This window comes from Muntiacus reevesi, chromosome 19 (genome assembly GCF_963930625.1).
Source record: "Muntiacus reevesi chromosome 19, mMunRee1.1, whole genome shotgun sequence".
Lineage (NCBI taxonomy): Eukaryota > Metazoa > Chordata > Mammalia > Artiodactyla > Cervidae > Muntiacus > Muntiacus reevesi.
Genome location: NC_089267.1, coordinates 42,633,495 through 42,658,554, shown reverse-complemented (window position 1 = coordinate 42,658,554; position 25,060 = coordinate 42,633,495). Strand labels below are relative to the sequence as shown.

The following is a 25,060-nucleotide window of genomic DNA, read 5'->3' as shown; positions in this document are numbered from 1 at the left end:
CAGCTGATCTTTGAATGAGACACATAATGATATACCTACTAACATCTCTCAACAATAAAAACTTACATTATGTTCAGCTTTTTTATCTTAGAGCCCTGTAACTTGTCTACAAGATCAACTTATTCTATTTCTCACTTTTCTTTCCCTTTTATCAGAGACAATACATAAGGAATAATTTCTAATTTTTAATGTATACCTTTAGATATAGTGAACACAATTAGAAGTCCACCTACAAAATGAATCATCTTCCATGTTCCATATTTATCATCCTCCTACAAAAAGAATTTATTTTCTAGTTTCAATTTTAATCGCATTTGCTTAACCATCTTTGTTCAATGAGATATAATGTTTGTAAGTTAAAACTTAATGACGGGTATATAATACTAGCATAAAGCACTTCTAAAAAAATTCTTTTACACATCCCTATGCTCAGACTAATTATACGAATATCACAGTTAAGTACAACACTAATATACCTATATTTTACCAGTACACATGGCATTGTTTTACATAAGATATTTTTCAAAAATGTAATTACAGTGGTTCATTCACTCAAAAACATTTACAAAGCATCTAAGCACAAAGCACTGTACCACACAAGTAATATGAAGTGATGAATAAGACAAAATTCTTTCTTTCATTGGGCTTTCAGTCTAGCAGGGAGACACATTATAAACCAGTAAATAAACACTATAAAATACAAAGTGCTATGAAGGAAATGATCATGATGCTGTGATAGGAAATATGCAGAGAAGCCTACTTAGATTGGTCAGGAATTTCTTCCTAAAAATTAACAACGAAGCACATGGAGTCAGCCACATCAAAGTCTACGGAAGAACACTTCAGGCAAAACAAACAGCATGCTGAAAAGCCTGCTGGACAGAACCCACTGCATTTGAGGAACTCAGGGAGAACCAAGTGGCTGAACCACAGGGAGCTAAGCACGGTCAGACCACGCAGGTCTCCTGAAAGAAGGTGTACATGCATGCTCAGTTGCTCAGTTATGTCCAACTCTTTGTGACCCCATGAAATGTACCCTGCCAGGCACCTCTGTTCATGGGATTTTTCAAGCAAGAATACTAGAGTGGGTTGCCAATTTTTCCTCTAGGAAAGAAGGCAGGGTTTGGATTTTAATGGAAATTCAATAAAGAGGGACTGAAAAGTTTAAATACAAGGTTTAAACACAAAAAGGTAACAGCCAAATCATTTTTTAGAAGGTCACCGGGGCTTCTGAGGAAAAGAACAGAAGGTAAGGAAACAACAGAGGAATCGGGAAGACCAGTTAACAGGCTATTGCAGCATTCTAAACAAGAGGTTATAACTTTAACTAAAGTGGTTTAGCAAGATGGAGAAAAGTGATGAGATTCAGAATGTATTCTGAAAGTGGAAATTATAAAACTTACTAATATACTCCAAGTTGACAGTCAGAGAGAGGAAGAAAGAGAAATAAAAAATAATGACTAGTTTCTGGCTTATACAACTGAAAAGATATGGGTTCCAATGACTGAGATGAGAAAAACTGGAGAAAAGGCTTGAAAAGGAAATCAGAAGCAATATTTTGGATATATCAACAGTTGAGATTCTGTGAGACTTCCAAGTGATGATGTAAATCAAGAACTGGACATTCAAACCTGAAGTCTCAAAGAAAGGTCTGATCTAGAGATAAGCCCTTAAGATAGGATATGATTTCAGGAAATCAATGATATTATTCATAAATTCAGGACACTAAAAAAGGAATGGGTGTTCTAGTCAGGCAATCGAATTGTAAGTATAACATGAGAAAAAACCTGAATTCAGGTAAGATCTAGAGGTCTAGAGATTCAGAAGTCTTTGTGTTCTAATTTAAGGTTTAATAATTTGAATCAGTCAGATCAAAGCAACATCAGAGACACTAAAAGAGAAGTTAAACAAGGAGAAAAGCAGATGTTTCGTCTAAAACAAATCTTCAGGGAATTCCTGGGCAGTCCAGTGGTTAGGACTCAGCTCTTTTACCTCCAAGTCCCAGGTTCAATCCCTGGTCAAGGAAATAAGATCCTGCAAGCAACATAGTGCAACCAAAAATTTTTTTTAAAACTCCAGTAGAATGACACGAAAAAGACAAGAGCTTTCTGGAGAGCATTATAGCTAAAATAGGGAGCTTAAATAAATACTACAATTCTTAAAATCTAAACCAAAAAGAGAAGTCAAGTGTACTGTGAATTGCTCCTAACTGCAACTAACTGGACATGTTGTATGGGGTCGAGGAGGAGGTATGTGTATAATTATTACACTGTCAGCTCCTTAAGGACTGGGTTTTATTTATTACTGTATCACTAATGCCTATAATAATGCATGGCACACAGTGAGTGCTAAATAAATGTTTGCTTATTACATGAATGAATCAGTGAATAAAAAGTATGCTTAAAGAAAATGAACTAGGACAAAAGCATAAAAACAACTTAATGCATAACTTAATATTTAATAAGAATGATTCAAGAATTTTTTTTTTAAGTTACAAATCCAGAGAAAGCAAAGACACAGCTCTGAACTAGGACATAGTTAATAGCATATCCTATTAAAACTAAGTTGGTACTTGATAAAGAAAATGATGGAAATTACTGGATTATTGATACACCTTTCTTATTACTTACCAAGTAATTAGCCTAAAATTTAAGTAATCAAGTAAATCAAAAGCTTCCACTTACGACATATGAAAACACTGTCAGTATAAAACACTTTTCATCATGCAGTTAAATAAAAGAAACACAACACTATGTATGTCATCTTAAAAGAGAGCACAGTATTTCTGGGAAAACAAGAGTTTTAGAGAATATAAAAGTATGTTTGTGTTTGAAAATACAGCAGATACAACTTTCTTTAATGAGAGCATCGGGCAATATAAAGTATCATACCTGCAAGCAAAGTACAGTGGAGTGGCTCCTGATACATTTGGTCTGTTAATGTCAGCACCACTGTCCAGCAAGCACTGCACTGTCTGGGAAGAAAAGAAACAAAACTAAAGCCAGAGAAGTCGAACAAAGACAGTTACGATGATTTTAATCCATTAATAAGGAAAGTTCTTACCACAACCCAAAGCTTTAAAGAAGAGTAGCAACATGACAATTATGATAACTGAATAAATTACACTTTTTGGTAAGCTTCGAGCTTCAGGCACTACACAGTATTTGTGGAATTATCAATGTAATGTAAATTGTGTTAACCTGGGAAGGTTCCAGAAAATCACTGACACATGAATTAGATACCAAAGACTTGAAATGTGGCCAGTACAACTGAGGAATGGAATTTTAAATTTTATTATAATTAAGTTTAAATAGCCACATAACGGCTAGTAAACTGGACAGTGCTGCTCTAGATAACTGAATTTTTTGCCTCTAAAAATAAAAAGTAGATACCAAAGCTCTAACCTTCTCAAAATTCAAAGAGCATAATAATTACTACAAAATATTAAAAAGCTAAGAGGTCCTTTACTGGTCACAGCAGCCAATGACAACGCAGTTTCTCTGATAGTCATTCACATACACTCTTGTCCCCTAAGCTCTACTTCTGCAATCATCTGATGGGTACTAGGGTACACGTTATCACATGTCTATAGGATAACTAAACATGAATGGACAGACAACATTTAAGACAGAACTGAAGCAGGCCTCTAACCTGAAAAACAAACAGAAAAAGGAAGAAAAATAAAGAAATAAAGCGAACCAAAGAAAATAGCAAAAAGATTTAAAAAGTAACTAATACTTTTAAGACAGACTAGATACTATTCATGGGACACAATTCTGGGGGGAAAATATACAGAGAATAAGATGTTAAAAATTTGAAGGAAGAGTAAAAATTCAATGTATATTTGCATGTGAAGCCACTTCAGTCGTGTCTGACTCTCTGCGACCCCATGAACGATATATAGCCCACCAGGCTACTCTGTCCATGGGGTTCTCTAGGCACGAATACTGAAGTGGGTTGCCATTTCCTTCTCCAGGGGATCTTCCCAACCCAGAGACGGAACCGGGATCTCTTGTGTCTCCTGCAGTGGCATGTGGGTGGGTTCTGTACCACTAGCACCACCTGAGAAGCCCAAAAATTCAATAGAAGTTTAGAAATAGTGTTGAAAAATTCTACAAGAATCAAAAAGACAAAGAAAACAGGAAAACTAGCCAATCAATCCAAGGAGGCATGTTATAGAAACTGAGAAAAAAGGAAATAAAGGAGGCGAGAGACCAAAAGGAAGTAACCAAGAAACAATACCAAAAAAATCTCCAAGAACTGAAGAACATAAGTTGCTAGATTGAAAAGGCTCACCAGTGCACAGCTTAATACATTAAAAGACCTACAACAAGGCATATCAAAGTAAAATTTCATAATACTGGGGATAAGACTCCAGAGATAAACAGAATTCAGATTGCCACTCAACTTTTCAAGAGCAACATGGAAATGTAAAAGATGAAACATCCCAAAATTGTAAAGTGAGTGACTTTCAATGTAAAATTCCACAGCCAGCCACACTATCATTCAAATATAAGCTTTTTAAATAAAAAACATGCTTAGCTATGTAAGATATCAAAAAAATTAACTTCAACACATCTGTTCTCAAGAAGCTACTGGAGGATATTCTCCTCCAAAACAGGGAATGCAATATATCAAAATAGAAGATGTGGAATCTAGAATACTGAAGATCAAACATAGGTGAGATGAAGAAATACTCAGGTTTAGAGAAAAACAATGCAAGTGACATTATCTAATGATTTTGTCTTTGAAGAAACCAGTACTGAGAAAGATATTGTGGGAGCACATAGGAAGAACTACTGATTTACACCTATTGGATCATAGAAAAAGCAAGGAAAATTCAAAAAAAAGTCTATTTCTGCTTCACTGACTACTGTAAAGCCTTTGACTGTGTGGATAACAATAAACTGTGGAAAATTATTAAAGAGACGGGAATACCAGGCCACCTTACCTGTCTCCTGAGAAACCTGTGTGCAGTTCAAGAAGCAACAGTTAGAACCAGACAAAGAACAATGGACTGGCTCAAAATTGGGAAGGAGTACGTGAAGGCTGTACACTGTCACCTTGCTTATTTAATGTATATGCAGAGTACATCATGTGAAATGTTGGGCTTGATGAATCACAGGCTAGAGTCAAAATTGCAGGGAGAAATATTAACAACCTCATATATGCATTGATATCACTCTAATGGAAGAAAGGGAGGAGGAACTAAATATGAAAACACTGGCTTAAAAACTCAACATTCAAAAAAAAAAAAACTAAAATCATGGCATCTGTTCCCATCACTTCATGTCAAATAGATGGGGAAAGAGTACAAACAGTGGCAAACTTGATTTTCTTGGGCTCCAAAACCACTGCGAACAGTGACCACAGCCACAAAATTAAAAGACGCTTGCTCCTTGGAAGAAAAGCTATGACAAACCTAGACAGCGTATTAAAAAGCAGAGACATCACTTTGCCAACAAAGGTCCATATAGTCAAAGCTATGGTTTTTCCAATAGTCACATAGAGATGTTAGAATTGAACCATAAAGAAAGCTGAGCACTGAAAAATCAATGCTTCTGAACTGTGGTGCTGGAGAAGACTCTTGAGAGTCCCCTGGACAAGTAAGATCAAATCAGTCAGTCCTAAAGGAAATCAATCCTGAATACTCATTGGGAGGACTAATGCTAAAGCTCCAATACTTTGAACACGTAATGCAAAGAGCCAACTCACTGGGAAACACTGATGCTGAGAAAGATTGAAAGCAGGAGGAGAAGAGGGCAACACAGGATGAGATGGTTGGATGGCATCACTGACGCAATGGACATGAGTTTGAGCAAACTCCAGGAGATGGTGAAGGACAAGGAAGCCTGGTATGCTGCAGCCTATAGGGTAGCAAAGAGGTGGACATGCCTTAGTGACTAAACAATGGATTCACATACCATAAACAAAAACTGGGCAAAGCTAATAGTTATCCTAGAGAAAAGGTTACTGTATTACACTACTTGACTCAACAGTAAACAATATTTACCAAACTATATACGACTAATATTGTCTCACAAAAATCTGATATAATTAACTTTAGAAATGTGAAGATAGGGCATGGTAAGAGGATTTAAATTAGTAAAACCATCACTCACTATAACAAGAAATGATTCAGTGATATCTAAAAGTCATAAACTAAGAAAGAAGAATATTATGTGGAAATAGATACAATAAGAGAAGCTAAAAGAATCGAAAATTGTCACCTAGTGATTGCAAATTGAGAAAGAACGGTATTTAAGGGACTATAACTTTTTATTACAAAGATTTTGATAAAAACATTTTAAGAGATAAGTTATTCATGTATTATTGCTATTTGAATTTACTTCTATCTCAGGAGAATTCAAAAATTTATATAGTGGCAACATTATTATATTATACTTTATTATCAGCTATACAATTGTGAAACTCAGGAGGAACTGGTCAAGAACAACTCTCAAATATAAGAAAATAAGCACTTAGGTTATTATTTTATAAGGCAAGGCCTACTTGAACCTTTTGATCATGGCTTTTGCCTTTCTGACAACTGACCTAGAAGCTGTGTTTGTGTGATCCAAATCCAAAGTGAGACGGACAGCAGCAATAATGTTCACTGACTGTTACAGAAACTCTATAGACAACAAGCCATCTCTCAAAAGGCAAAGAAGAGATGAAGTCAATTACATTAAAAACCCATATTAATATTCAGTTGAGATGCAGCAACCAGAGAGGAGTTGAAATAAAGTAATTAACAAAACATATTATGCATTCATAAAAATTATACAATAGCTAAAAGCATATAATGATATAATAATACGAACAACCTTAGCATGTGGTTGGACAATGTGCTAATAAGCGTTTATCATTTCATTTACTGCATCCTGTGGGGAAGTTGATATTCTTTTCTCCAGTTTCACAAGTAGGAAACTCAGTCTCAAAGGGGTCAAGTAATATGCACCCCAATACACAAATAAACAGGGGAGCAGGAATTAAAACCTAAGTCCATGGTCATAACCACTAGACAATTTACCAAAAAAACAGAAATTCTAATTTTTGTAAATTCAGAATAGTAAATAGAATTATGGTTAATCTGGAATATCTTCTTAAATTACATTAATTGTAGATGATCTAATAGTTCCCTATAAATACCTACTTAAAGAGTCAAGTTCAAGGACCAACATAAGTTATTTGTGTTTAGTTTTTAAATAGTGCCATTTCTATATCCACAAAGTTTTCACATTTCTGCGTTTTTAAAATTTATACTGTGGAGCTCACAGTAAAATAAACTAGCCATTAGACTAACATATTCCTCTACAAAGTAGTAAGACAAATTTCAGGCAAATCATAGCAAGAAAGTATGATGCACACAATATGAACTGTAATATGTTTCTATCATATCCTTGTACATAGTAAATATTCTACAAATACATTAAAAATTCTGTTCTTAAGGAAAACACTTGATTAAGAAAGAAGAAAAAACTCATCCAGCATTTTCTTTTATATTCATAAATCTTTCTGCTTTTCTAACAAAATTATCCCAATTAAGAGCCTCAAAATACACAACTATTAAAAGAAACATATTTTTTAAAAGCTTCAATAGACCCCATGTAGATGAAATGTTGCCTAAAGACAAACAAGGAGAAAAACCCACTTTCCTCAGAGTAAGAATAAAAAAATACATAAACGGATTTGAAGGTAAAGAAAAAAAAATTGCCTTGCAGCACTGAAATGAGTGAAAAGTCATCAATCTTTGTGATTTGAAAAAAAAGTTCGCAGATTTCTTTTTGTAAAAGCTCTGTAACAGAAACAGAAAGGATAATGCAGAATTCAATTATCGATTAAATTACATAATAAAACAAGCAAGAAAGTCACAAAACTTAAAAGTTTGTGATTTTGTTTTTTTTAATTTCCAGTCTCTGTTAAACTACCTACATGTATATGAAGGATAAAATAACTCTGAAACTAGGAAAACTCAGTTGGAGGAAACTCTTGAGTATTTATTAAATTAAAAACATAAAAGGTCTTGAACAAACAATACTACTTAAGGATCTTAAATTATACAGAAGCACAAGGCAAAACATAAAGAGAATTCTGGATTCAGCTACTAAAATCCCCAAGGAGTTTTCAGTAACAGACAAACAAATCAGATACAATCCTTTATAAGAATAAGCACTATCAACATACACTTCTCTTAAAGTTACAAAAGAAAAAAACTACAAACATTCAGAAATGGAAAGAAAATGGCAAAACACTGGTTGGAATGATTTTGCATTTGAATAGTCCAATCTCCCTTATATCAAAAATTTCAAAGTTTGTATGTGCTAGTAGGAGGGACCACTTTAGATGCAAGAGTCCCAGCAATGAACAAAATGGACATACATCTGCCTTCATCAAGTTTACATTCTCATGGAAAAGGAAAACAAAGGGACATAAGAAATAAAATATGTAGTGTGCTAGACAGTGATTTAGTGCTATCAGAAAAACTGACAGGATTCTCTATGGCAGATCTGGATCCAATTTGTTTTAGCAAATTTCTCACCCTAAGCCCCTACACACAAATACTTCTGTGAAAACTGCACTGCATCTGTTTAAAAGACTACAAGCCATGAAGTCCAAGAAAAAAATAATCATTGTAATTTACAATTGTCATAAGTTCCCATTTTCAAAATTTCATGGCTTCTCATTTACTTGCAAAAATTAAGCTTAGCAGCTTACAACTTAGTAAAGGTAAACATGTAAAGCTATAGTAACATAAATATCTGTGACTGATAGCTGATTACCTATATGTTTCAAGTTAACATAACAATTTGAAGAACTACACTGAACTGAAATCATTTTATGCATCTAATATAGGTCAGGAAAACACGCTTTTTAAATAATTCAGACCTTCAAATTCCCTGTCCAGCCCCCTTCCCTTTAAAACAACAACATCACACTCTTCTCCTATTCCTAGGTAATCTACAGTGGGGGTCTTCCTCCTTACTGAGTAAAACTGTTGGCAAGGAATCCTGAAAGAAAAGCATTGAAAGGAGATTTGCATATGGCCTTCAAAAAATCCATAAAAAGAAACTACACTTTCAACAGACTTCATGACCTTTCAAGTGATAAAACAACATCCTGAGTGGAAAACTAATGTGCAAACCTAATGTATGGGTCAATCTCAAAAGTCATTTAATTGGAGGCAGCAACTAACCAAGACCACCTGTGCCCAATAAGCTGATAAATTACAAAGCAAGAAATCCAAGGCAGCTCTACTTTATCAATGTCAACTCTCTGAACAACAATGATCAAAGTAAAAAGGAACAGATACTCAATATTAAACCATAAGTAAAAATCTGAGTTGCTGCATTATCATTACTAAAGCAATGATAATCAAAAAACAAAAAAAGGATCTTTCACCTCTTGTTAAAAGTAATTCTGATGACAGGACTGCAATGCATAAACAACTTATATACTAAATAAAATGGCCAACTCACTAATCAGTTTATACAGGTCTTCTCTAGAAACCTGTCCACCTAAGTCTATCGAGATTTTGAATCCATATGTAATATCGAGCAAAAATCAGTATTATCCAGTTGTGTTAGAAAAAAACCCACAGTAACAGAACTTTCTATTACATGGTCACATTTCTAAGAAGTGATGAAAGGAAAATTCTAACATCAGAATAAATAAAATTACTCTGAACCTAAAAACACACTCTGAAATGTTAAGTACATCTATCATTGTGCCTCAAGGCTGAATTCAGTTAATGTTTTTGCAAAAGCTTTCAATTAAGTTTGCATGGCTGTCCTATAATTCTCTGGATGAAAAGCTTGGAAGCTGGCTAAAAATTTCAAGAGTGCTGACTGAACATAAGTGAACTGTTCCTTGACAAGCCTACAATTTTAGGGGGAAAAAAATGCAGTCAGTTCTATCAAATATCATCTAACTCTAAGCATCATTCAACTATCATTTCATATTGCTTGTGAACCTTCATATCACTGTATAAATTTAGCACTATAAAGATTATTCTGATAAAAATAAAATTTCTTTTTTAAGTGAATTGAAATTAGTCCAAAAACTAATCCCGCTATTTACTCTGACTTACATAAATTGAGACTGAAGCAACTGACAGTTCTCCAGAATTTCTAAATCCAAGTTACTCCAGGAAAACAGTAATCAACCATTTGTGGCAATTCAACGTATCAATAAATCTTAAAGACCTAAAGACAATGAAATAAGTTATCAAAAAGTAAGTTCAACTCATTGTCAAAAAAATTGGAGTCAATTATACATATATCTTGCCTGGAGAATCCCATGGACAGAGGAGCCTGGCGGGCTATAGTCCATGGAGTCACAAAGAGTTGGACACGACTGAGTGACTACACCTTCATGACAATATTAGTTTTTTTTACTATACTTCCAAAAGTGAGATTAAAAATCAAACAACACACTGGGCCTAGCTTACTGTACAAGAGTAAATGAATTAAAGAGTTCAGGTAGTGATCTTTGTACTGTTCTTACAGATTCATATCAATATTAATAATGGCAATAACAGTACCAATACTATCATTACTCTTAAGTGTCTTCCAAAGTGTTCACAACACTTTCTTTAATTATGTAATCAGTAGACAGAATATACCTTAGGAGACAGATAAGGATAGAAGAAGAAAAAAGCTGCCAGACTATATAGTAAGCCAGATGAATAACCAAATTCTCAAACGATTTTCTATTTGAAATCAATATCCACAGACAATACAATAATTCTGGTATTGTATAGCTCCCCTTCATGGATCACAGCCTGTCTTAATGAAGGGGCTGGTGTAACTTTGAAGAGCAATGCCATGGAAGGCCACCCAAGACAGACAGGTCATAGTGAAGAGTTCTGACAAAACGTGATCCACTGGAGCAGGGAATGGCAAACCATTCCAGTATTCTAACCTCAAGAACCACATGAACAGTATGAAAAGGCAAAAAGATTGACAACAGAAGATGAGTTATCCAGGTCAAAAGGTGTCTAATATGCTATTAGGGAAAAGTAGAGGGCAATTACTAAAAGTTCCAGAAAGAATGAAGTAGTTGGGCCAAGGTAGAAACGATGCTCAGTTGTAGATGTGTTGCAAGTGAAGTCTGATACTGTAAAGAAGACTATTGCATAGGAACATAGAATGATAGGTCTATGAATCAAGACAAAGAGCTGACACATTGGAAAAGACCCTGATGCTGGGAAAGATTGGCGGCAGAAGGAGAAGTGGACACCAGAGGAAGAGATGGTTGATGGCATCCCTGACTCAATGAGTAGTGAGCAAACTCAGGGAGATAGTGAAAAACAGGGAAGCCTGGCATGCTGCAGTTCATGGGGTTGCAAAGAGTCAGACATGACTTAGCAACTGAATAAATTAGATGTGGTCAAGCAGGAGACGACAAGAGTGGACATCTACATCTTAGGAATCAGTGAACAAAAATGGACAGGAATGAACAAATTTAATTCAGATGACCATTATATCTACTACTGTGGGTAAAAAATGGAGCAGCCCTTATAGTCAACAGGAGTCCAAAATGAAGTACTTGGGTGCAATCTAAAAAAATGACAGAATGATCTCCATTCATTTCTAAGGCGAACAATTCAACATCACAGTAATTCAAGTCTATGCCTCAACCACTGATGCCAAAGAAGTTGAAATAGACTGGTTCTATGAAGATGCTGCGATTCATGGGGTCACAAAGAGTCAGACACGACTGAGCGACTGAGCTGAACTGATGAAGATATACAAGAACTTAGTAGAACTAACACCAAAAAAGATGTGCTTTTCATCAGAGGGGATTGGAATGCAAAGGTAGGAAGTCAAGAGATACCTGGAGTAACAGTTAAGTTTGGTCTTGGAGTACAAAATGAAGCAGGGCAAATATTAAGAGAATTTGGTCAAGAGAATACACTGGTCACAGGAACCACCCTTTTCCAACAACACAAGAGACAACACTACACATGGACATCACCAAATGGTCAATATTAAAATCAGACTGACTATACTCTTTGCAGCCAAAGATGGAGAAGCTCTATAAAGTCAGTAAAAACAAGACCTGGAGCTGACTGTGGCTCAGATCATCAGCTCCTTATTGCAAAATTCAGGCTTAATTGAAGAAAGTAGGGAAAACCACTAGGCCATTCAGGTATAATCATCTCCCTTACGATTATACAGAGGAGATGACAAATAGATTTAAGGGATTACATCCGGTAGACAGAGTGCCTAAAGAACTATGGACAGAGGACTGGAACAACGTACAGGCAGCAGTGACCAAAATCATCCCAAAGAAAAAGAAATGTAAGGCAAAATGGTTGTCTGAGGAGGCTTTACCCATAGCCGAGGAAAGAAAAGAAGTGAAAAGCTAGGAGAAAGGGAAACGTATACCAAACTGAATGCAGAGTTCCAGAGTATAGCAAGGAGAGCTAAGAAGGCCTTCTTAAATGAACAGTGCTGAGAAATAGAAGAAAACAATAGAATGGATAAGACTAAAGATCTCTTCAAGAAAACTAGAGAAAGGGAACGTTTCATGCAAGAATGAAGAATGGGCAGGATAAAGGACAGAAATAGTAAGGACCTAACAGAAGCAGAAGAGGTGGCAAGAACACACAGCAGAACTGTACAAAAAAGGTCTTAATGATCTGGACAACCGCAATGCTGTCGTCACTCATCTAGAGGCAGACACCCTGGCATGTGAAGATAGGTGGGCCTTAGGAAGCAGTACTATAAACAAGGCGAGTGGAGGGGATGGAACCCCAGCCGAGCTATCTCAAATCCTAAAAGACGAGGCTGTGAAAGTGCTGCACTCACTGTGTCAGCAGATTTAAAAACTCAGCAGGGGCCACAGGGCTGGAAGAGGTCAGCTTTCACTGCAATGCTAACGAATGTTCAAACTACTGGACAACTGCATGTTTCGCATGCTAGTAAGGTGATGTTCAAAATCTTTCAAGCTAGGCTTCAGCAGTATATGAACTAAGAACTTCTAGATGTACAGACTGGATTTAGAAAAGGTAGAGGAACCAGAGATCAAATTGCCAACATCCATTGGATCATAGAGAAAGCAAGGTAATTCCAGAAAAACATCTAGTTCTGCTTCATTGACTACACTAAAGCCTTTGACTTTGTGGATCACAGCTAACTGTGGAAAATTCTTAAATCAGACCGCCTTACCCGTCTCCTGAGAAACCTGTATGCGGGTAAAGAAGCAACAGAACCAGACATGGAACAACAGACTGGTTCAAAATTGGGAAAGGCGTTAAGACAAGGCTATATATTGTCACCCTGCTTATTTAACATCTATGCAGAGTACATCATTCGATATGTTGGGCTGGATGAATCACAGGCTGGAATTAAGATTGCAGGGAAAAATAACAATCTCAGATACGCAGATGATACCATTCTAATGGTAGAAAGTAAAGAGGAACTAAAGAGCTTTTTGATGAGGGTGAAAAAGGAGAGCAAAAAGGCTGGCTTAAACTCAACATTCAAATAACTAAGATCATGGCATCTGGTCCCATCACTTCATGGCAAACAGAAGGGGAAAAAGTGGAAGCAATGACAGATTTTCTTTTCTTGGGCTCCAAAATCACTGCAGATGCTGACTACAGCCATGAACTACAGCCATGAAATTAAAAGACACTTGCTCCCTGGAAGAAGAGCCATGACAAACCTAGACAGCATATTAAAAGTAGAGATGTCACTTTGATGACAAAGGTCCATATAGTCAAAGCTATGGTTTTTCCAGTGGTCATATATGGATATGAGAATTGGACCATAAAGAAGGCTGAGTGCCCAAGAATTGATGCTTTTGAAATGCAGTGCTGGAGAATATTCTTGAGAGTCCCTTAGACTGCAAGGAGATGAAACCAGTCAATCCTAAAGGAAATCAATCCTGAACATTCACTGGAAGGACTGATGCTAAAGCTAATGCTCCAATACTTTGGTCACCTGATGAAAAAAGCCAACTTATTGGAAAAGATCCCGATGCTGGGTAAGACCGAAGGCAAAAGGAAAAGAGGGTAGCAGAGGATGAGATGGTTAGATGGCATCACTGACTCAATGGACATGAATTTGAGCAAATTCCAGGAAACAGTGAAGGACTGGGAAGCCTGGCACAGTCCAGGGGGTCCAAGAGTCAGAATTGAAGTAGTTTAAAATCATAATGCTATTATGTCACAAGGAGAAAAATAATCATATTGTACTCTTCAACTGACCAAACCACTTCCTTCCAGCAAGAGGATGAAAAGATCCTTATCTTGATTTACCTCCAACAAAACAGATGCATCTATATGAAATTATGTCAAAAATTACCCAATTTCTTAATTATGACAAAATCAATCTTTCTTCCATATCTTTTACCTGCAAAAAAATGGTAATGTAAATCTATAATTTATGTGTCATCAAAGCACGAATACAGTATTCAATTAAAAGTTCTACAAAGCTTTAGAGCTCTTAGTGCACGCTTCAGATTTTCCCTAAAATGAGATTAAAAGGTAAATTTCAGAGCATTTCTTTATATCATCCTCTTTAATTTGAAAAGAGCTGATATGCTTTTAAAAATATTTTTAATGGAGTTTCTTTCCCTCTCTAAAGTTTTACATTTTATTCTATAAAAGATGTATGTATGCTCAGTCCTGTCCAACTCTTTGCGACTCATGCACTGCAGTCCACCAGGCTCCTCTGTCCACGGAATTTTCCAGGCAAGAATACTGGAGTGGGTTGCCATTTACTACTCCAGGGGATCTTCCCAACCCAGGGATCCAACCCACATCTCCTGTGGCTTCTGTACTGGCAGGTGAATTCTCTACCACTAAGCCTTCTGGGAAGCCCCATAAAATATATAATCAACATATAGTATTGATTCTAAACTTAAAAATAGAATCCTAAAACCTATGTGGACTGGTATATGTCTACATGAACATAAGTTTTGAAGATCTTTTAATGAGTTTACGCAAAAGTTAACTACTTTGAGACAACACAAAGGCCATTTTCATTTGCTGATCCTGACAAAGCATTAGACTTTGTTCAACTTATGGAAAGATATGCAGTTAAAAACAAAATCAATAATCCCTACATCCTATAATAACTTACATCTCAGAACCCTTAAACCAAATTCAACGTAAGATAAAAGAATATGCTCATCCACTGAGATTTGAACAGGTCCCACAAATACATTATGACAATAGGTAATATTAACACAATTATCAACACAGATTTTTAGAGGTGGAATTCCGTCTGGAAGCTAGGAAATGGACTAATTTTTCAAGATTCTTTCTTGTCCTAATTGAAGGATTAAAAATATATACAATGAATCAGAAAATAGTGCTAAACAGTCCCTTTGTGTATGATCCTCGCAGGTAACTATAATGGACCAAATATGTCAGAAAGGAACCTCACTCACTAATACAATCAACCACAAGTCAACGTGGCTTTTTATATTTGTCCTCCTATACTATATCTGCAAAATCTCACCCTGTGAAACCCATCACCACCATGAAGTCAAGCCACCTATAAATCTGAAAATACAGTTCTTCAAAGGCCATCTGACTATGAGCAATTCTCCCTTACTTTACCACACCTGCTTTAGGTTGTAAACCATATGGAGTGTATTATACTTATACTAACTACTCTTCAATAACTTCAGTAGGCAATTCTAAATTTTCAGTGCACCCTGTAATGCACATGTTTTGAACCAAGGTTTTCTGAGTAATTTTTGCTTCTTCACTGGCTCAAAGAACGTAAAATTAGCTTTTGTAGATAATGCCTAATCTGAATTTAGCTTTTTACTACACAAGTTATTGGGCAACAGATACAGTTTACAATCTTAGTAAATGATATGCCACTCATTTTTTTCAGCAGTGTTTAATATTAAAGCAGGTACTTTTCTGTTGAGTAAGAGCTACCAGCAGGACTCTAACAGGCAACAATTGCTTACTGGGGCCTGTCAAGATTAGAATATTTTAGATGATTTTTTTCCCCACTCAGAATACTTCTTAAATTTAGTAATACTGACTTGCAGAAAGTAAAAAGTAATGAAAAGGAATAATCCTGAAAACACTGAATAAGTTTTCAGATGATAAAAGACAAAAGAATAATAATGAACACTGGTGTTCAGAAGTGGTGTCAGGAAAGAAAAGAAATTCATATCTCTCTTTTATCCAACTCTTATTAAACATATGACAATGTCAACTTTGAGCTCAGTACCTTAAAGTGCAATATTTTGTGAATTGAGGTCATACATAAAGCATCTTGGTATGCAGGAGCCAACATCCTGAACCCATGTTAGGAAAAAAAAAGTGCTTGCAAAGACAGAAATCCAGATTCCACCAAGAATTCTCCCAACAAAAACATCAGACTCAGAATGTGTACAAAATAATAAACATAAACTTTTTATCTTTGTAGATTCCGATGGTGTTTTTTTGTTTTCAGTTGGTTTTTTATTTTAGTTAGCAAATAAATAATATTCTATTATCCATAATGTTAAATGTGGGAAAAAACTGAAAGTAACCAGGATACGAAATTATAAAAAGCAGAAAGTCAACCTAAAATCTTAAGCTAACAATCTTTAAATAAGGTAGCAGTCTCCTAATGAGAAAGAAAACTATTAGCAATTTAAAAAGCCAAATGTTTATACATAGGGATAACAGTAAAGTTCTGCCATTAAACAAATGCATGATTTTAGAAATCAACAGTAAGAAAGAAAATAGCTGTGATTCTAGTACTTATATAGTACTTATATGCCAAGGGAGTAAAAAAATATGATAACCCAAGTTGAACTATTTAAGCAAAGTTGGAGCTTACTCTCTTCATGGTCTAATTCCAAAACTTGAGGCTTAATGGTAAAAATACGAAAATGATAAACAAAAAAAATATGAAAAAGTTGTTTGATAAAACCGAGAACAGAATAAACATTATAAATTTAAATCATTTGTTAATATTTAAAATTTAAAACATACAGCTAATAAATCTATGAATCAAAAATAAAATTGAAGTCCAGATTACATTAGACATATTTAAAAGCACTATTTTCTGTTTCTTTTATCCACACAGAATATACTAATCAGAAGTGCACATGATGCAGAAAATGTTTTAAGATTTTTGCTTTATGTTTCCAATTATGCACAGTGAAAAACTTCTCATGAATTCAAAGTTTAAAAAAAAAAACACACATGCAACTTAAGTCCTTGAGACTTAATTTACCGTCTTGTGACCATTCTGGCAGGCCACATGCAGTGCTGTCTGCCCCATGGCATCCTCAACATCGACGTCACTGACGTGTTGAACAAGGTCATGGAGTAGTTCTGTCCGCCCATTCACAGCCAGCCAGTGTATCTGTACAGCCATTTAGTTACTTAACATTTATGCAGGAGTATTTCATATAAAAACAGCAAATAAATAATTCAATTATTTCTCAACTGTGAGCAATACATGCATACCAAAGATTAAAATTAAAATTTAAGCCAATATAATTTTTTCTTATATTTTAAATGGGGGAAAAATATGTATCAGGATGTAGGTTACACAGTCATGTACTTCAAAATCAAGCATTTCAATGTTCAAAGTAATTAAAAATCCTAAACTGAGGATCACTAATACTCTGCTTCTTAGATGACCATGGACTGTATGTATAGTTTATCTCTAGAGAAGAGGTACTGAATGTCTTCCCTTCCCCAGAAACAAACATAAGTCAAAAAGTAATCAACACAGTAGGGGTCATATTCTTTATTTCCTATATTTTACAGGTAATGCATAAAACATACATAAGTAACATATATGGGGAAGATAAAAAATATAAAACACCTAGAAGTCTACAACTCAAAGATAATGCTATAACTTTGGTCTATCCTGTCCACGCATTTTTCATCTGCCTTTTATCCATTAAAAATATATAATCATGCAACTTGTTTTCAAATGGTAGCTTTGAACCCAAGCACCAGTTCCTACTTCTTCCCAAACCTCTGAAATGTCAGTAAAGGGTACTTTTTCTTAAGCAACAGATCTATTAAGATAAATGGAGGAGGAAATGGCAACCCACTCCAGTATTCTTGCTGGGAAAATCCCATGGACAGAGCAGCCTCCCAGGCAACAGTCCAAGGGGTTGCAAAGAGTCGGACACTACTGAGCAAATGAATATGCACATTAAGAAAAAGAACAGAAGAGAGTACAATAGCAACACATTTTGGAAGCTTTTGTCTGTTTTGTCAGAACAAAAAGATGACCCCTAAGCCAGTAAGAGAGAACACTAAGAAGGAAAGTTGAGATCACAGAACTCCCCAAAAGCTCAAGAAGAGGTAGCAAGCACCCTGCAGTGTCTCTTGGTTACATATAACTTTTATATGAACTAGGAAACCAAAAGAGGTGTGTGACTCGCTTTACTGCAGCATTCATCTTATCAACATGGTCAGGAACAGAACCTCAGTATCTCCAAGGTATGTATATAAATAAAAACCCAAAACAAGAGAAAGACAAAGGCATCTCCAGGATGATGGTGAACAGATATTCCAAATAACACTGTACAGGAAGCCAAGAAATCCACCATTATGACTTAAATCTAACAGCAGTCTCCATAAGAGACTCCCTCAAAACTATTCAAGATGAAAGGTAGTAAACATATGTTATGAGGATATTTACAAAGTTCAGGGAAACTCTAGTAATGAATTGACAATACACATTTAGAAAACAAAATTTTGAGTTGCAATGAAGGGAGTAACAGAAAAGACATATGAAGAAAAGGAAAAGCCATAATTATCTTAATTTGCAGATGATATGATTATCTATGTAGAAAATCCTAAGGAGTCTACCAGAAACTCCTGAATTAATCAAGTGAGTTCAGCAAGGTCACAAGATATGTGATCAATACATAAAAAGCAATTGTATCTCTATGTACTATCAACAAACATGCAGAAATCAAAATTAAAAATAACGTTATTTACAATTGCTACAAAGAAAATAAAATGTCTAGCTATACACTTAAAACTTGCACAAGATCTGTACACTGAGCAACATAAAATTCTAATGAAAGAAATCAAAGATTTAAATAAACGGAGAGACATACTGTTTACAGATTGGAAGACTCAACATAGTAAAGATGTCAGTTCTCCCCAAATTGATCTATAGGCTTAATGCAATTCCAATTAAAAAAAACCTCAGCAGGGTTTTTCATCACAGACAAGTTTATTCTAAAGTTTATACAGATGGGTGAAAGAACCAAAGTAGCTAACACAATCCTGACAAAATGCAGTGGGAGTCATTACTCTACCTGGTATTAAGGCTTACTATAGCTTATAGTAAGAGTAATACTATATACTCTTATAGCTAGAGTAATCAAGACAGTGTGATAACGGCAAATGCACAGAGATCACTGCAACAGAACTGAGGACCCAGAAATAACCCCATACAGGTATGCCTAAAACATTTTTGAGAGATATAAAGCTAATTTTACACAGGAAGTATATAGTCTTTACAACAAATAGTGAGAAAGTAACTAGAATCCATAGATAAAAAAATGAGCCTTGACTTAAGCATCACAGACAAATATTAGCTTAAATCAGATCATAGGTTTAGATATAAAATGGAAAATTATAAAACTTTTTGAAAAAGGTAAGAGAAGATCTTCAGGCTCTAGAGCAAGGTAAAGAGTTCCTAAACTTGACACCCAAAACACAATCCATAAACGTAAAAACTGATACACTAAACTTCATCAAAATTTAAAACTTTCATACCACAAAAGACCCAGTTAAGAGTTTTAAAAGGCAAAGTAAACACTGGGAGAAAATATTTGCAAGTCACATACCTGACAAAGGTTTGGTATCTCCAAAATACAAAGAATTCTAACAATTCAATTAAAAAAAAAAAAAAAAAAAAACAGAAAATGGGCAAATGACTTGAACTCATTTCACAAAATAGGATATACAGATGGCAAATAAAACACACAAAAAGCTGTTCAACATTGGCAATTAGGTAAACATGAATTAAAACCACAATGAGATTATCACTACATACATACCTATCAAGATGACTAAAATAAAATACAGTGACAACACCAAATGCTGGCGAGAATGACAGAAAACTAGATCATTCATACGTTGCAGGTGGGAGTATAAGATGAAACAGTGAGCCTGGAAAAGCTTTCCAGTGCATTTTAAAACTAAACATGAAACTACCATACAACCTATCAACTGTATTCCTGGGCATTTTACTCCCTAAAACACGGAACCTTTATGTTCACACAAAAACCTGTACACTGTGTTCATGGCAGCTTTATTCACAATAGTCCCAAACAGGAAACAACCCAGATGTCCTTCAACAGGTGAATGGTTAAACCATCAGTGGTACTTCTACACCAAGAAATACTGGTCAGCAGTGTAGAGGAATGAATTATTAATACACACAACCAAGATCCATCCCCATGAAATATGATGAGCACACAAAAGCCCATTCCTAGTATGATTCAATTTATATTATAGTCTTGAAATGACAAAATTTTAGAAATGAAAAACAGATTACTGGTTGCCAGGGTTAGGCATGGGATGAAGGAAAGGAAAGGTGTGGTTATAAAAGAAAACAAAAAACATCTTTTTGGAGTTGGAAACACTAAGAATATTGACTGCGGTAGTGGACACATAGAGCTATAAAGGTAGTAAATCTGTCTAAAACTTAACATACATACATAAACAGGTAAAAATGGATACAAGTTAAACTGGAGAAATCTAAACAACATAAATTGTATCATTGTCAATATCCTGGTCATAACATTATACTATGGTTTTATAAAATGTTACCATTGAGGAAAAATTGTGCAAAATATACAGAGGATTTCCTTGTATTATTTCTTATAGCTGCATATGAATCTACAAGTATCTCATTTTTGAAAATACAATTATTAATCACATGAAAAACAAAATGCTATGAGAGAAAGAAAAGCAACTACAGGGACTTCCCTGGCAGTCCAATGGTTAAGACTCTTGCACTCCCAGTGCAGGGGACACGGGTATGATGCCTGGTCATGGGACTAACAACCCACATGCCACAAAACACAGCGTCCCCCTACCCCTAAAAAGCAACTGTAGTAAACTTTTTGGACTATGAACAGTTTTTATTTAGCCAAAAAATTAAAACACTGAAAAATGACCTAACAAAAATTACAGCTCTATTGGATGGGTGTGAGGGAAATGTGCTTGTACATGATGGGATAAGAGGAGGTAAGGCTAAAAAACAAACGCTTAACTTTATATTCCAGAAAGTCAACAGGTGATGCCTAAAACTGAAAAGTCAAAAGCAGTAATACTAGCATGTTATTTAGAATTAGAGAAACAAAATTTTTAAATCTATTAAAATAACTGAGAAAAGCTGACTGTGGAGTGAGAAATTTGGAAGCTGAGGAGGAAGGTCAAAAGAATTTTACTAAAGACCTATATGTGAAACCAGACACTATAAAACTCCTAGAGGAAAACAAAGGCGGAACACTCTCTGACATAAATCACAGCAACATCTTTTTGATCTACCTCCCAGAATAATGGAAATAAAAAATAAATAAATGGGGCCTACTTAAACTCAAAAGCTTTTGCACAAAGAAAACAAAAATACAAATGAAAAGACAGCCAACAAATTGGGAGAAAATATTTGCAAATATTTGTGACTGATAAGGGATTAGTCTCCAAAATTTATGAACAGCTTATGACATTTAACAGCATCAAAAGAAACAACTCACTAAAAAAATACACAGAAGACCTAAATAGACATTTCTCCAATGAAGACATACAGATGGCCAATAATCACATGAAAAGATGTTCAACACTGCTAATTATTAGAGAATTGCAAATCAAAACTATAACTATCATCAAAAAAATCACAAACAATAAATGCTGGAGAGGGTATGGAGAGAAAGGAACCCACCTACACTGTTAGCAGGAATATAAACTGGTACAGCCACTATGGAGAAGAGTATGGAGGTTTCTTTAAAAATTAAAAATAGAGCTACCATATGACCCTGCAATCCCACTCCTGGGCATATAACCAGAGAAAAACAAGATCTGAAAGGATACACGCATCCCAATGTTCACTGCAGCCCTGTTTACAACAGCCAAGAGAGGAGGCAACCTAAATGTCCACTGACAGAGGAATGGATAAAGAAGATGTGGTAAATATATACAATGGAATATTACTCAGCCATTAAAAGGAATGAAATAATGCCACTTATAGCAACATGGATGGGCCCAGAGACTGTCATATTGAGTGAAGCAAGTCAGATAAAGAAATGTCACGAGACATCCCTTATATAAGAAATCTAAGAAAGAAATGATACAAATGAACTTATTTACAAAACAGAAAGAGACTCAGACTTACAAAATGAACTTGTGGTTGCCAGGGGAAGGGACACTTAGGGAGTTTGAGCTGGTCACGTATACATGCTGTATTTACAGCCCTTGGGGCTTACTGTGTAGCACTGGGAACTCTGCGCAGTGCTGTGTGGCAGCAGGGGTGGGAGGGAGGCTGAGGGAAGAAAGGGCACAGGTGTACATTCGGCTGCATCCCTCTGCTGTCCACCTGAGACCACCACAGCGCTGGCAACCGTCTATGTGTGTGTGTGCTCGGTTGCTCAGTCATGTTCACTTTTTGCAGCCCCATGGACTGTGGTCTCCCAGGCTCCTCCGTCCATGGAATCTTTCAGGCATGCTGGAGTGGGCTGCCATTCCCTACTCGAGGGGCTCTTCCCGACCCGGGGAGTAAACCTGCATCTCCTGCACCACTCGCACTGGCAGGTGGCCTCTTGATCACTGCGCCACCTGGGAAGCCCTGTTAACTGGCTGCACCCCAATACAGAACAGAAAGTTCAAAAGAAAAAAGAAATTAAAGAAAAACAGAGAATGTTTATTTTTTTTCAGGCTAAGAGTGTCACAATGTAGATGTACATTTATTTAACATAAAATGGCATATAATTCACAGGCCTTACAATTCATCTATTTAAAGCATACAGCTTCCTGGGTTTTAGTATATTCACAGAGTTGTGCAATCATCACTACAATCAATTTTAGAACATTTTATTTCTCCCAAAGAAGCCCTGTACCCATTAGCACTTCCATTTCCTGAGATGGATACAGAAGATACATGTTTCACTCTGGCTCTGCCACCTGTGTGAAGAAATTCACCCACTGCCTTCAGTTTTTCTTACTGATGTTCCTCTGCTTTTTCCTCATAGGACTCTTAGAGGCAATGAATTTTGTTTCTCAGTAGTTGGGAGACAGCATAGGCAACATAACCAAACAAAGATCACTTCATTCTTATTGCCTCACTTTTATAATTTTGCTGAGTTCAGAACAAACCAAGTATAAACATTTCACCCTTAACATCAATAGGTATAAATTAGCTGAGAAGTGTACCTGAAATCATTCTGTACCTTCCCAATTACAACAAAGAAATAACTGCAGAAATATTTGTACTACACTTTGTATTACTATTACTTTTGATATTATTTTCTAAAAGTATTTCTAAAATCTCAGACAAAAACTCTTAGCACTTACTGCAGTAAGACCTTCATTATTACAAATGTTGACATCAGCACTGTATTCTAATAATTTACTCATGCATTTCTTTTGCCTGAAAAGAAAAAGAGACAGTAAAGACAACTGTTACTAGAGAAATAAACAAATGAAAATTATTTAACTGAAATATTAACTACACTCAATATTGATAGCAAATAACCTGTATCTGCAATATTTAAATAAATATTTCAATAAAAAAATGTAGCACAGGAAACAATATTGCTTCTATGATTCAAAGATAATAGGATTTAAAAAAGGCACAATGAGGTTTTAATGCCATTGGGACAAATTCATCATTCAAAATGCTATGAAATTTCTAGTGTTGACAGAATACTTGAAATAGTAATCTTCATTAGAAATCTAAGACATTCATAAGTCTAATGGAAGTGGAATGGACAGAGTAAAATGATGTCTCAATGAATGCTGTATCCTATATTCTTGATTGTATAATATTTAAAGAGTTGTAAAAATAACAAAATAATAAAATGGCTATCTATTCATCCCCTTACCCACTTAATTTTTTTTTCAGCTTTTTTACTGTAGTAAAATACACATAATGTAAATTTATCATCTTAGCCATTTTTAAGAGTACAGTTCAGTGATATTAGGGTTCCTTGCTGCCTCAGACAGTAAAGAATCTGCCTACAATGCAGGAGGCCTGGGTTCAATCCCTGGGTCAGGAAGATCCCCTGGAGAAAGGAATGACTACCCAACTCCAGTATTCTTGCCTGGAGAATTCCATGGACAGAGAAGCTTGGCAGGCTACAGTCCATGGGGTTGCAAAGAGTCAGATACGACTGAGCAACTAACATTTGATCACTTGATCAGCAATATTAAGTATACTCATATTGTTGTGCAACCACCATCACCATCCATCTCAAGAACACTTATCAGCTTTCTGAAACTCTGCATCCATTAAACAGTTAACTCTCCATTCCCTCTCCTGCTAGTTCCTGGCAACCACTACTCTACACTTTACGATTTGCCCTTATCTAAATGTCTCAAAGAAGTGGAATCATACAGTTTGTCTTTTTTTGACTGGCTTATTTCACTTAGCATAATCTCCTCAAGGCTCATCCATGTTGCAGCATACAACATGGATACAGAATTTCCTATCTTTTAAGGGGCTTCCCAGGTGGTGCTAGTAGTAAAGAACCTGCCTGCCAATGCAGGAGACATAAGAAACACAGGTTCAATTCTTGGGCTGGGATGATCCCCTGGAGAAGGGCATGGCAACCCACTCTAGTATTCTTGCCTGGAGAATCCAATGGATAGAGGAGCCTGGCAGGCTACAATCCACAGGGTCGCTCAGAGTCGAACTCAGCTGAAGCGACTTAGCGCTTAGGTAAGGCTGAATAATATTCCACTGTATGTATATACATATTTAGTTTATCCATTCATGTGCAAATGGATGCTTAGGTTCCTTTATTTTAGCTATTATGAATAATACTGCTATGAATTCAAGTATACAAATATTTCTGCAAGACTCTGCATGAAATTTTGGGGGGTATATAC

The 25,060-nt window shown here is 35.7% G+C and overlaps 1 protein-coding gene across 3 annotated transcripts in view; it reads right to left on the bottom strand.

The window, feature by feature from the left end:
- Positions 1 to 25,060, bottom strand: part of HACE1 (HECT domain and ankyrin repeat containing E3 ubiquitin protein ligase 1) — a 115,980-nt gene that overhangs the window by 78,529 nt on the left and 12,391 nt on the right. For 2 of the 3 annotated variants that reach the window (XM_065911530.1, XM_065911531.1), the window contains exons 5-7: positions 23,525 to 23,600; positions 17,205 to 17,336; positions 2,892 to 2,974 (exon numbers count right to left, since the gene is read on the bottom strand). In XM_065911530.1, coding sequence (XP_065767602.1) covers positions 2,892 to 2,974; positions 17,205 to 17,336; positions 23,525 to 23,600 — 291 coding nt within the window. The remainder of the gene's footprint in view (positions 1 to 2,891; positions 2,975 to 17,204; positions 17,337 to 23,524; positions 23,601 to 25,060) is intronic. The other variant, XM_065911533.1, reaches the window with a different exon arrangement.